General features: G+C 41.8%; 1 protein-coding gene across 1 annotated transcript; it reads right to left on the bottom strand.

Annotated features, from left to right (window-relative positions):
* Positions 1 to 10,877: 10,877 nt before the first annotated feature.
* Positions 10,878 to 12,254, bottom strand: LOC140944727 (uncharacterized protein F54H12.2-like). Its single transcript, XM_073393845.1, has one exon. The coding sequence runs from the start codon at positions 12,252 to 12,254 to the stop codon at positions 10,878 to 10,880; it is 1,377 nt and encodes a 458-aa protein (XP_073249946.1).
* Positions 12,255 to 13,847: the final 1,593 nt, after the last annotated feature.

The raw sequence follows: 13,847 nt of genomic DNA, 5'->3' as shown, positions 1-13,847 counted from the left end.
TCTGTAGATAAAAATGAAGAGGCACGTTTAATTCGGCGTTTTTACTATACGCCAATTCGTAGACGTTTAGGGTTAGAATTTGAGTAAGTTGTTGTTTTTATTTTCTGTTTAGCAAATGTTTGCGACAAATCAAGAAGCGTCATTTTTGTAGATCGACCCAATGGCTTTCGTTTCATGAAGGATTTTGTTCTCAGTGTTTTAGAATTGGAGTTGATTGTTTGACGGTAACCGGTCAAATGAAATATGACCGATACGAACGAGTTAATTTTGAACATGAACGGCGAAAAATCTTTAAGCTATACAGGGGTACAGGAATTTTAAGAAGACGTCAGGCACTTGAACACAGAGTAATCCAATCTTTGGGTCTTTTTTAGAAAAGTGATGCAAGATATCCGTTTTTCGCCGCTAAATCCTTTTACAGAGTGGATCGAAATCAATAGGCAGACCACTGATTTTCGTATTACAATTTTAAATGTAACGATCGATGATGTAAAGCTTGTGGACAATCCTTTTTTTCCTGCTATTGAAACAATGATTGAACGTTTTGAGCTAACCTACGCACACTTAAAGTTAGAATTTCCCTGGTTCTTTCGAGATTACCATGTCAATTTTTTATAACGGACCAGATTCATTAGGGATCTGATATGTTCCAGTTTGTAAATAAGAAAAAAGTGCTTTGAAAAGGACTTTAACCGACTAGCGGTTAAAACACGTTCCTCTCATTGCATTGACTAAGAAAGTGATTGTACCGTTTTACCGAAGGAAGGTAAAAATGTAAATAAAGTTAAGTTTGCGTGTAATTTACTTGTGTCTTTGGGAAAAAGAAATGAACTGAGATCTGTCAACGCTCAGGCAGGGAGGGGTTTTCTTAGAACTTAATGAACACTCAAGAAAAAGAAAAGATTAAAGCTGAATCAACCAAAATTTCTTAGAAAGCGAACAAAGAGTAAAGCTGAATTAGCCAAAATTCCTTAGAAAACGAACAAAGAGTAGAGCTGAATTAGCCAAAATTCCTTAGAAAACGAACAAAGAGTAGAGCTGACTCAGCCAAAAATGAATTAGAAAAACGAACAAAGACTTAGTCTTGAGGGATCAGTTGGAAAAGTAATTAGAAAAAGAACAAAGAGTATAGCTGACTAAGGGAAAATAGATCATTAGGCAATCTTGGACAACCTTTTGTTTAGGATAAGTTAATGACATTCAAAACACATACTCCGCAGTTCATTTAACTCATTCGCGTCTCTGAAAGCGTCATTCAGTTTTTACTGTCTTACTAAGCAGAGCTTTTTGCAAAACGGTGTTTTTCGTATCATGGATCCATACATTCGCGCGCTTATGAACGATGGGCTCGATTCCTTGTTGGAGGAAATACCTGACTGGACGACTAGTCAAGGGGAAGAATTAATGGACTCGGAGGATGACAGCGATTTGCTAATCGCGGCGCGCCGAGCAGAACAACAAGGAGGGAATCCCTTGTTTGCTCTGAATATGGAGCGAGTGAGAGCACCGCGCTCTTTTCACCGTGGTGTAGCCATTCAAATGCAAGTCCGATTTTCTCTGGAACAGTTACGTCCGCCGAATGGGGAATACCAAGGTGAAGCGATAGCGGAAGCCTTCCATCAAGGTTTGATTAATTTTATCCGCGATCCTCGCAATGGTATTGTCAATCCTCAGGATTATTCGATGTCTATGGCTATTCACCACAGTACAGGGACCCACACATGGACCAGCTGCCCGAGAGTTCCACTGAGTGAGTGGATTCAAGGATCGCCACTGACTCGGCAATGGCTAGAAAGACTGGCTAAACAGCTTAACTCAGCGGAAAGTTTCGATGCTGCGAGCGGGGATTTTTACGCTGAACTGTCTTTTTTTAAGACGCATCAGCGTGGCGGAAGACCAGCCAAAAACAAGCCTGGTAACAAGTCGTTTGAGCAGTTACTGAAAAAGAGATCTGTGATCACGATTAAAAACAAAGATGAACTGTGTTTCGCGCGAGCCTTGGTTTGCACCAAAGCCTTTGTCGACCAAGACCCTCAGTATCAAAATATTTCTAAAGGACGTGGAATGCAGGGTCATCTTACCTACAAACTGCATCAAGAAACCGGGGTTCCTGAAGGACTGTGCGGTTTACCCGAAATTCAGAGAATGCAAGATCATCTTGGTCCTCAAGGATACCAGATTAAAATCTTTGAAGGACTCTGTGGGGCACTCTGGTATTGTGACCCGTCGTTTGATTCAGCACCTAAAAAACTGTGCCTGCTCAAAGTAGAACAACATTTTCACGGATTACAAAGTGTGCCAGCCCTCCTAAACAAGAGTTATTACTGTCATCAATGTAACAAAGGTTACGATCATGAAGATTCAGAACATCATAATTGTTCTCGTCAAAACTGTGACAAATGTCGAAGAAAAAACGGCGAATGCCCTGATTTTCAAGAAAAAAAGTCTGCTAACGCCTACTGCAATGATTGCGGTCAGTCTTTTCACGGGCAAAACTGTTTTACCGCTCACAAGAAAAAACTATGTCGTTTATTCAAAAAGTGTCCGGAGTGTTGTAAAGTCTATAAGTTTTCCAAGAAAAAGAGGCATGTGTGTGGAGAATACAAATGTCCTAACTGCCGAGAGAAAGTTTTACCAAAGCATCAGTGTTACATTCAACCGCTTGGAATGGAGTTCAGCAATCTTCTGGACCAAGCAGCCGATTTTAGCGAGGAAGACCGTGCGATTCTGGAAGACATGGTTGAAGCGGAAGCCGCGGAAAAAAGTCAAAAAGAAGAGGACGAAGAACCGCCCCCGCTGGTGTGTTGTATTGACTTTGAATGTGGGTTGGATGAAAATAAGGATTTTGAGGATGTGCGTGTGGGCTGGCAATATGTGAATGTGGAAGGTAGCTACCGCGAAGCAGGCAAGGCATCGGATATGTTGAAGGATGTGATGGCGAAAACGGTTACCGCGGACATGAAAGAACGGAAAGTGTTTGTGTTTGCTCACAACATGCGAGGGTTTGATTCGTCTTTTATTTTGCAGTTGTTGTATGATAAGGGTTACAAAGTCGAAAAGGTCTTGAGTATGGGGGCGAAATTTTTGTCGTTTCAGTGTGGTAATATGATTTGTCGAGATTCTCTTAATTTTTTTAACATGCCTTTGGAACGCTTGCCGGCTACATTTAATTTGAAGGAAGCGCATAAGGGTTTCTTCCCTTATTCTTACATTTCTGAAGACAAGATTTATTACGTTGGACGCTACCCAAAAGCAGAAGAATACCATCCCGAACGAATGAACGAAAAACGGAGAAAGGAATTTTTAACTTGGCACAAAGAAAAAGTTAACAGCGGCGCCATCTTTGATTGCCAAAAAGAACTATCTGCGTACCTGAAAAGCGATGTCCAAGTGCTAACGGAATCCATGGAAACATTTGCCAGTGAAATGGTAGAGCTGACTGGCATAGACCCTACCGTGGAATGTGTCACCATTGCAAGTACGGCGTTTAAAGTTTTCCAGACCAAGTTTTTGGAGCCGTACACGATTGCCTTGGAGCCTCTCGGCGGATGGCGCCACAACCAGCAGAATCAGAGTGTGGAAGCCCTGCAGTGGTTAGAATTTCAAAATGCCAAGATTGGCGGCGGCATTCAGGTAACTAGTCTTTTACACACTTAAGAATTTAAGTTGCAGTCAAAGTCTACACTTAAGAAAAATTAGTTGCAGTGTTTTACCGCAAATATCATTTCGTGAAATGTTTACTACGGTGCAATGGTCTATGCACGCTACAAATAAAAAATTACAGTGTTTTGTATGGGAATTATGTTGAAAAAGTCTGCATTTTAAAAATTTAACATGCAGTGTTTTACTGTATTTTTCAGTATGCGAAATGTTTACTACTGTGCAAACGAAGATGCACGATCGAAAAATTATAATCTGCGGACCGTCAAGTAAACAATAACAAATGTATATATTTTTTCTCTTTTTCAGCATGTACGAAATTCATTGAATGGGGAAGCCAAAGTCATCACCCCAGCCCAAACTTACAACGTGGATGGTTTTCACGCTGCCAGCAATACGGTCTTCGAGTACCAGGGTTGCATCTTTCACGGATGCTTTAAATGTTACCCGAAGCAAAGAAACCTGAAGCGCTTCTGCCATCCAGATCGAACTGTGAGAGAAGTCTACGAGGCAACCCTAAAGAAAACGGCCATCCTCCGTGACGCTGGATACAACGTGGTTGAAATGTGGGGGTGTGACTTTGCGAAGCAGAAAGAAACCGATCCAGAGCTGGCCGAATTCTTGGAACACTTTGAATTTGTGCCACCGCTTGAACCGCGAGATGCGTTCTTTGGGGGTCGAACGGGCGCTGCGACCCTGTACTCAAAAACCGCTGAAGATGAAGAGATTTGCTATGTTGATTATACAAGCTTGTATCCAAGTATTAACAAATATGGAACTTATCCAGTGGGATTCCCGCAGATTATCTTTCGTCCAGAAAACCAGAACATTAACGATTATTTTGGTCTCGCTCAAGTCGATATCCTGGCTCCGGAACGCTTGTACCACCCCGTCTTGCCCGTGAGAGCAGGCGGAAAACTTACTTTTCCTCTTTGCAGGTCTTGTGTTGCCGAAGAGTTAGAAAAACCATTGCTTGAGCGGTCCAACATGTGTGGTCACACCCGAGAACAGCGAATGCTAAAAGGTACTTGGTGCACACCAGAATTGCAGAAGGCAGTCGAGAAAGGATATCAGATTGTGAAGATCCATGAAGTCTGGCACTTCCCCGAAGAAAATAGACGTGAAGGCCTTTTCGCTGGCTACGTGAATACCTGGTTGAAACTTAAACAGGAAAGCGCCGGATGGCCTGCAGGTGTGGAAACCCCAGAGCAGAAAGCAGAGTACGTAAAGCAATATGAAGAACACGAGGGGATTAAGCTGGATCCTGAAAAGATTGCTGTGAATCCGGGCCGAAGAAGCATTGCGAAATTACTTTTGAACAGGTAACTAGTTATATTAAATTGTTTAAGTTGCAGTCAAAGTCTACACTTAAGAAAAATTAGTTGCAGTGTTTTACTGCAAATTTGAGTTCGCGAAATGTTTACTACTGTGCAAACACAAGTGCACACTACAAATCAAAAATTACAGTGTTTTGTATGGGAAATATGTTGAAAAAGTGTGCAGATTTTAAACTTACATTGCAGTGTTTTACTGTACATTTCAATTCGTGAAATGTTTTAGACTTTGTAAGGAGCAATGCAGACTGTAAAATTATAATCTGCGGACCATACTAAGAAATCAATAACATTACTTTTTTCTTTTTCAGCTTATGGGGGAAATTTGGTGAGCGACAGAACAAGCCTGTGACGCACTGCATCACCCAACCCTCACAGTTGTTTCAGCTGCTAGAAGACCCGGTGAATGAGATTCACAGTGTACGTATCTGCTCTGAAGATGTCATGGAGTTGGTGGTGACCAAAGCGGAAGACGAATACCAGCGTTCGTTCAAGCAAAACGTGTTCATCGCGGCCTTCACGACTTCGCTGGCTCGCCTCAAGCTTTACGATGCCCTTGATTTTTTAGGTGACCGAGTCTTGTATTACGATACAGACTCGGTCATTTATAAAACCAAGCGGGGTCAAGACAAGCTCCCGCTGGGAGATTTTTTGGGACAATTCACGGACGAACTTGACGGCGACGTGATCGTGGAATTTTGCAGTGGCAGTGCGAAAAACTATGGCTACTTGACGAAGAAAGGTAAAGTCGAATGTAAAGTACGTGGGTTTTCTCTCAATTATGAGACAAAACAAACCTTAAATTACTACACGATGAAAGAAAACATTTTAAAAGAGTTAGACGAACCGTTGGAAAAAGCGCGCCGAATGGCGATCACGATTCCTGATTTTTTTGAACGCAATCAGGTCACCAAGAAAATCAAGCTCACGGAACGTAAAAAACATTATCAGCTGGTGTTTGATAAACGCGTGATTGACCCCGCCACTCGCTCTTCTACGCCGTATGGCTACAATTGGTTTGGAGCAGAGGTGGAACTTTTAATGGATTTGTAAAAATAGTGCGGGTAATTTAATTTTAATTAATTTGCTTGGTAGCGCCAACCCGCTTTAGCTTTTGTATGTAGTTTTTATAGGGGTACAGTAGCTTGGAAGCGCGAACCCTTTGCATGCTTTGTTTTTGAAATTAAATTAGGATTTGTAACGTTTTATCGAAGGGAGGTAAAAACGGCTTAATAAACTAAGTTCGCGACACAATTGATTGGTGTGGTCTCTGTTTGTATAAATAGAGGGAACAGGGTTGGTCAAGTTACTTTTCGTAAACATGTCGAACATTTACTTAACCCTCGTAAGCGATGTCACCCAAACATACGTGAGTAATGTGGCAAATCAGTTTAAAGTCAAACCTGGGTTAAGATTACACGGGGAAGGATGGAAAGTCTCAATTGCTTCGGCAATTTTGCCTAAAATGTCTCTATTTAAAGACTTGCAGAGTGCCGATGTGAATTTAATGGAATTATGGGCTGAAACTGAAAAAGCAAATCAATCCGGTGTGTCGCAAAAAGGCTATATCAGTGCAAGTGATTTACGTGAATGGGAAAAAGCAGGCGCCTGTCATGAAGGGGTGGATTTTTTTAATACAGTGAAACATAGAATAGAAGAAACAGCGCACGCTAGTTTGGATGATGGTTTTAAGTTTAGTTCAGCCCGTTGGCATACATTAGCGTGGAATAAAGACGGTGTGCAACCAGAACTCGTCTTAACTCATAGCCATACGGACAATTCAATTTATGTCTACAAACCGTTGGCGGAAACATTGCATTGGATAAATACCAAGTCTAATCAAGCCGATAGCATGGGACCAAATTTGGTACATAGCTACCCCAATCACACTAAAGGAGCCAGTTCCTTGGAGACGGGAAAACCCACCCAAATACTTGGCAATTGGCTTCATTTAAGTACTCTCTCCGATTGGCGTTTTATTAACCTCAATCAAAGTTTTGAAGATGCCTTAAACCTCTACCCCAGACCCCTGGAAGTCTCAGCCAAAGTGACCGCTAACAGCGTGACCGTCACGCAATCCTTAGGCCAAGTCTATTATGCGCCTGAAGGAAGACAACGTTATGCGTTTTCACCCACCCGAGAAAACTTTTACGAGGTACAAGACAATCATTGGGAAGAGGTTGAAATCACGCTCAAAGAATTAAATGGGACACTAGTTCAATTTCAATCGGATAGTCAGTGCTTGATTCGACTGCATTTTAAGAAAGAATAAGACACAATTCAATTGTAACAACAAATTTTTATTAAGTGAATAAAAAAACAAACAGAATTACAGCTTAAGTTTGCGTTTTGTCTGCATAATGGCTTTGACGATCCGTTCTTGTTTGGTTTTCTTCCCTGGGAGGTTTGTAATAGCGCGTATCATTTTATCGTCCGCTTTCCACTTGTCCTTTAAATTTTTAGCTTTGGAATAATCGATGTCATGGATTTTCGCTAATTCGTCTAATCTATTGATGCCTCGGTCACCCCTCTTCAGTCTTTGTTGAAGGCGGGTCCCTGGACCAAGGTAACTTGCGTTAGGCCAATGAAACTCTTTGCCTGTTTTTTCAATTAATTTTTGAATATCCAACGCAGCCCCACGCTGACCGCGCTTTTTTCCCTTTTGCGGTCTTTTTCTGCGAGCCTTCCTTTTACCAATCCTTGCCATCTAATCGTCTTTTTGCTGGTGTCCCAAACGGTTTCCAGCCTGGACCAGTTGCGAGTTTCTTTAAGGCTCTTTCTGTAGCCCTTTTTGATGCCTCGTTAAATTTTTTTTCAATACTCTCCCGAGCTTTTTTCCAAGGGGATTTAGCAGCAAAGCCTTCTTCTTCTTCCGCTGTACTAAAAACACTGGAAGGAGGGGAAGGAGTCTTTTTCTTTTTAGGGGTCTTGTAACCAGATGAAGGAGTCTTTTTAGGGGTCTTGGGTAACAACCGCTTTGCTTTGGATTCGGTCTTAAAGGTCAACTTGGGTTTTTTACTGGTGGAGGGAGTTTGTTTAACTACAGGTGTTTGTAACACTGAATGAGGGGTCACCGGTTCTGCTTTCCTTTTTATAGCTTTACTGATTTTTGAAATGTTCCCCATAAATTGCTGTAATGGACCAACCGCTAAATTTCCCTCCTCATCATCGCTATCGGAAACATCCTGCCCTATCCCGCGCGTTCCTCCTGGCTGACGAATTTTCTTAACCCATTGTTGTAATTCTCGGTTCACGGATTTCAAACGGGGTTCTTTCCAAGTATCTGCCGCAGGACTCTCCAGCAAAAGTTCTTTTTGAGCGGCTAAACCAGCAGCTTTGGTTAAGCGGCTATCGTCTAAAAGATTAGATTTGTATTTATCCCGCAAACGTAAAAATTTCACAGAGTTTTCAATCGGTGTGGATGAAATACCGTCCATGATGGCAAATGAACATCCTAGTCAAGCCATGCGCTTATATCTGTTTGGGTCTGCATCTCCCTTTGAGTCTTTGTTGAAACTCTTTGATCATTTGTGCAATGAGAAGCACATAATCTAATATGCATAGGAGTCGTTGTAACACTTTACGTTTCATGACTTAATAACGATAATGTTTTTTAGCGCAGTGATAGCAGCGATTTAATTCTTTCCACGCACCGGCTCCTATTTGTGTAGTCATCAGATGTTTGCGCCTTTTTATACTCTGACGAGGATTCGCAATGACTCGGAGAGATTGACGATAGGGTTTTAAACGACTGACCGTCTTTCGACCAGGTCGTACAGCCCCACGCAACGTGTTCATCACCAGTTCACTCACTGCATTAATTTGATCCGCATTCGCATAACGTAATTTTTGCTGACGATTATTTTGATTTGCTACTTTTAAGACATCTCTTAAGAAATGACTCTGTCTTGTCATTCGCCCCGTCATGATGTTTATTTTTTCATTCGTTTACGCCTCCTTTTATACTTCTTTTTCTCTAAAGCTCGTAACGCTTTCCGAGTGCCATAATTAGCCGCCGCGCCTAAACCACCTAAAGCAACGGCTTTTCCACCACTCACTAAGGCTGGAATAGCTGCTGCTAACAGAGGAGCAATACCTCCTCTCTGTCTTCCTACACCAGGTCTACCTTTTCTTCTTTTTCCTTTTTGTTTCATGATGACGAATGCGTTGGTTTGAGATAGAACGGCTATTTATATCTTCGTCAAAGGTATGAACGCGTGTTGTTCCCTCTGCTTTTGTTAAATGACTCCAAATGCGAAAACAGTCATCCGAGGCAGGATGTAAATCCAACATAAAATAACCAAAAGGACGGGCTGTTAGCTTTAAAAACAATTTGAGTACTTGACGCCATTTTTCAGGGTACACTTGAAGCAGTAAATGTCGAATGCCTGTCTTATCCCTGGGTGATTTAAAACAAATCACATAGTGTGCATTGCGGTTAATAGTTTTCGCAAACTTGCCCGGGGGAAAGAGATCTTGTGTAATATAAAGAGCGGTAATGCCTCGATGGTGAGAATCTTTCGTAAATAAATCCAAGACGCGTTTATCACTCCCTGATTCTTCCATTAAATCATCCAAAATGAGTATGCCATGATGTTCAGGTTTAAACCATTTAACAAGAGCCCCTTCGGGAGGAAGTCCTTTGTAAAAATTAACGTGTTTTTTCATGCGATCAAATCGGGGTTGCCATCGATCATAACAATATACCACTTTTTTCGGAGGAGGGTCAAACAATGTTTTTTCTTTGAGTAATTTTTCCACTAATTCGCTTTTCCCACTACCTGAGGGACCCGCTACAATCACACTAGAGGGTTGTCGAATCATTTTCGCCGTCTGTAATGTTGTACGTTATCTTTTATACCTTTCAGCGCTTGTTTCCCTAAAAAGGCCCCTAATTTGATAAAACTAGGAGAAGGACCAGACAACCCCATGGCTACCCCTTCGGCAATTTTATCCACAAGACGTGGTTTTCGCCTAAATCTCGCACCCCCTTTTTGTCTTTTTCGTTTTATGACTTGACGTTTTCGCCTTCGGGCCATAGTTGTTGATACAACCGCGGTGAGGTCAACTGAATGAGGATTAGTATCTGATCTTTCAAATGCGTTTCACCTATTCCTTTTATATGATTTTTTAAGTCCCACCACAACTGAGCTTGCACTAAACATCGTACAAATTGCCAATGATACCCATCCCACAGATCTGCTGGATCCAGACAGAGTTTGATCCATTCTTGTTTGTGATCTTTCCAATAAGACCATTCTTTTTCTAACAGGGCATCGAGCACTTTTTGAACATCCCCCCGTAATATCATGATAAAAGTGACACAGTCAGAAGTAACACACACAATTTTATTAATGAATGAAAAAAGAACAACGGTTTACATTACATTGCTCATACTCTGTCAGCTCTGTTTTAATGAGACGCTGCAGTTGGTCTGCGACTCGCCTATCATTTAACACTAAATTATTGGAATGCCACTGAGCTAAAAAATCTTGAAAAGAGGCATGTCTGGCTTTTGCTTTCAAAAAGAAAAGGGCATAATGCCCACACGTAAAACTATCCATGGCTTGTAAAGTCTGATCACTGCTAATGATTTCTTTCCACTGGCTCAACCAAGCTTGTAAGGTAGGATTTTTGTAGGTAGAAAGAGGTAACCCATAACTGTCAAAGACTTCACATGTAGTTCCTTCGGTCCAAAGGGCTAACCAATGTTCACCCGGTTGACTAGCTGGATCTGTGTTAACAATGTAAGCATTCACTCGTTTCTTAGACACGGGAGGTAATTGATCTGCTGGAAACACGCCACGAAAATAGGGTCGTAATTCGCGATCGTCTTCTGCTAAGTATTTGAGGACTGTATCACTGAGAGGTACGAACTCCATCCTAGCTGTTGATGGAATAAAGAATGCCTCCCCACTGGTCTATTTCATAGACATTTTCGTACTCACTCCAAATTACCACGGTCACGTTGTGACCTACATTGGCTCTGAAGTCAATTTCATAACTGACATTCCCCGTGAGTTTAGGATTTCTATAGCTAGGATCATCCGCATCCCCAGGAGCATTGTTAAACATGAACAAGGTACAATTGTTGCCTTGTCCCCAGTCGCTTGGGAGCAGCATGGGTACCCTGTGGTGCTTGTAAGCGCCTGACGCTGTGAGGAAGCGATCATAGCCTACTAAATCTTCTGCTTTGGAATTGCCTGTTAGTTCCAAGGCTCTATACGGGTATTCTTCGCCGTCAATCCGTTGTCGAACTCTGGTGACACCAAACTTTTCATAGGCATAAGGGTAATACTTCAGACTTCCATTGTAATTCGTGGAATTCATGAGTCCGATAATGACTTTGACAGGAACCTTGTTCAAGAAGACATTGTCCTGAGACCAACGAGTGCTGTTTCCATCGAACGAATACGTTCGGATTTCACTTCGAACTACAGGGTAGCGGACTTTTTTGGTTTTACTCAAACTTCTTTCTTTTTGTAGCCTGGAATACACAGAGGCATTGAGAGTGACTTTTTTCATCCACAGAGTGACAAACAAATCATTGTCTCCCAGTGTTGGAATCTTTTTGTTGACAGTCGTAGTCGTGTCTGGGGTACCAAACAGAAACATGTTGCTGTCATTCAAATACAATTCCAAATCAATCTGCACGTTAGGAACCAAACATTTGCCTGTTTTGAACACCGCGATGTGGGGTTTGATGATAAAGGTATGATACGCTTTACCGAGTAAGCGACTGGTGAGTGCTTTCAAGCCTGTTTTTCCACTCCAGTCGTTGGGGTTGGGTTTATCATTAGTGCCTGCATTGGTAGGGGTTAATTCTTCAAGGACATTGAGTTCATTCACCCATCCTTGAGCTGCCAAGGTCGTTTCTCCTTCTTGGCGATTAAAATTCTGTAGGGTTTCTAGGTAAGCTTTCTGGTGATAGGCATTGCTTTGTTCTGTCATCAACACTCCGTTGAAAGACACATTCATTTGATTAAAGAGAGAATGACCAAAATTGTTGACGCAATAGACATATTTGGTATCATTACCATCCGAAGCCCCTGTTTCATCATTGGAAAGTCCTCCTGTCCCTGTGGTGTTCATACGCACTTTGATTTCTAGCTTGGTTTCATTCAAATCATAATAATCATCCCCTGCCGGTACAGTAAAAAGAATAGGACGTGTTCCAGTATTAGCTGGTTTGAAAGGAATCCACCGTTTGGCTTCATACCTATAGTCAATGTTGGGAATGTCAAACAGATTCAGCGACATGTTGACGGACTGATAGCTTAACGTCGTCTGCTTCGTCTATTTATACGTTTCCGTCCTTTGTTTTTCCAAGGGTAGATGACTGGATGCACTTTCCCTCCTTTTTGTTTTCTTAAAGAACGAAGAATCGTTGGATCTAATGGTTTATAGGTAGTGGATCCCCATGGGTTGGTAGGTTGTCTAAAAATAGTGCCTCCGCGTTGATAGGGAGAATGGTAACGACCCACTGATCGTTGATGTCTTATGTGAGATTGTGAATTTTGTCCTCGCCGCATCTTTTACACACCTAAAATGTCTTTAACACGTTGTCGTTTCTTTTTATAGGTTTGTTTGGCTTTGGTTTTAACCGCAAGACCAATAGCCGCGGGTATTTTACGTTTGAGTCCTCTTTTTAAAACGTCTCCTGAACCTTTTAAGGCTTCGGAGGCTGACGCCCCTTTTTCATAAGCATGTAATCCGTGTCCAATCGAGCGAACTACACTCGGCCCCGCTAATTTTACCAATTCTTGCATAAAACCACTCCCGTACATAGTGGCGGTATGATAACGCGTCAGTGATCCTCCTAACATGTTGTTTGCTGTAGTTGTGATGTTTCCATAATACAGGGTCTCTTTTATACTTGTTGAAAACCAAGGGTAATGATGGTTTTGCCTGGGGATAAGACCAACAAGGACCCATCTGGTGTAGCCAACGACACTTCAATGCTTTCCATGTGTTGATTTCGAACTCGAATCCATTCACGATGGTAAGGTTCTATGGTCGCTCTCCCTTCTCCTTTTCTTTCTAATTCCACTTTTCTTAACAGCGAATGTCGTTGTGATCCTACAATGGTGGATTCTACAGCATCGCAATAAATCATGACCGTTTGTTTTACGGTTCCCACATGCGTATTAAACAGGACATTCAGATTTTGAAAATGCCAATCCACAGTACGCGTGAGATATAGATACGATTGACCGTTCTCTTGTTTGACTTTGAATAACGAGTTTCCCCCTAATAAATCTGATGGACTAATGCTCACAAAATGCTCTCCTAGCCATTGATACTTATCATTGCTTTTGACGGGTGGAGTGGATGTCGTATAAGTGGTTGTGGGTAAGACAAAGTCTAAATTGGGTCCTAATTGGTATTGGTTGTTTTTGTCTTTGAACAATAAACCAAACTTTTCCGCAAAATCCACATGTATCCCTACAGAGGAAAGGGGGTGAATTTTTAGCTGTCTGTCACGAGCAAACGCATCTTCACGGGATACTTTTTTCAACACGAGGGTGTTTTCGTTCCATTCAAAGGTGGGTTTCCAAGTAGATTTGAGGGAAACAGTGCCTGTATTACCTTTGGTTGTTTTCCAAGTGTCGAAGGTTGACTTTACATCTTCCATGATGATTTGTTCCATATGGGTCATAATATTCTGCCATAATTGATGACCTGAATAGACAGGATACGAACTACCCATGACATCTTTCAAAGTCACAGTTTTGTCTTTGGGCTCAAAGTTAATAAACCAATCACTGGCCACAGCATGACGCTTGGTCAAGGTGTAGCGATAGTTGAGTATCTTGGTGTCACTATTACTGTGAATGACCGCAGAACTATGTC

This window comes from Porites lutea, chromosome 7 (assembly GCF_958299795.1).
Source record: "Porites lutea chromosome 7, jaPorLute2.1, whole genome shotgun sequence".
Taxonomy (NCBI): domain Eukaryota; kingdom Metazoa; phylum Cnidaria; class Anthozoa; order Scleractinia; family Poritidae; genus Porites; species Porites lutea.
The sequence above is the reverse complement of the archived record's forward strand: the minus strand, read 5'-3'. Positions and strand labels throughout refer to the sequence as shown.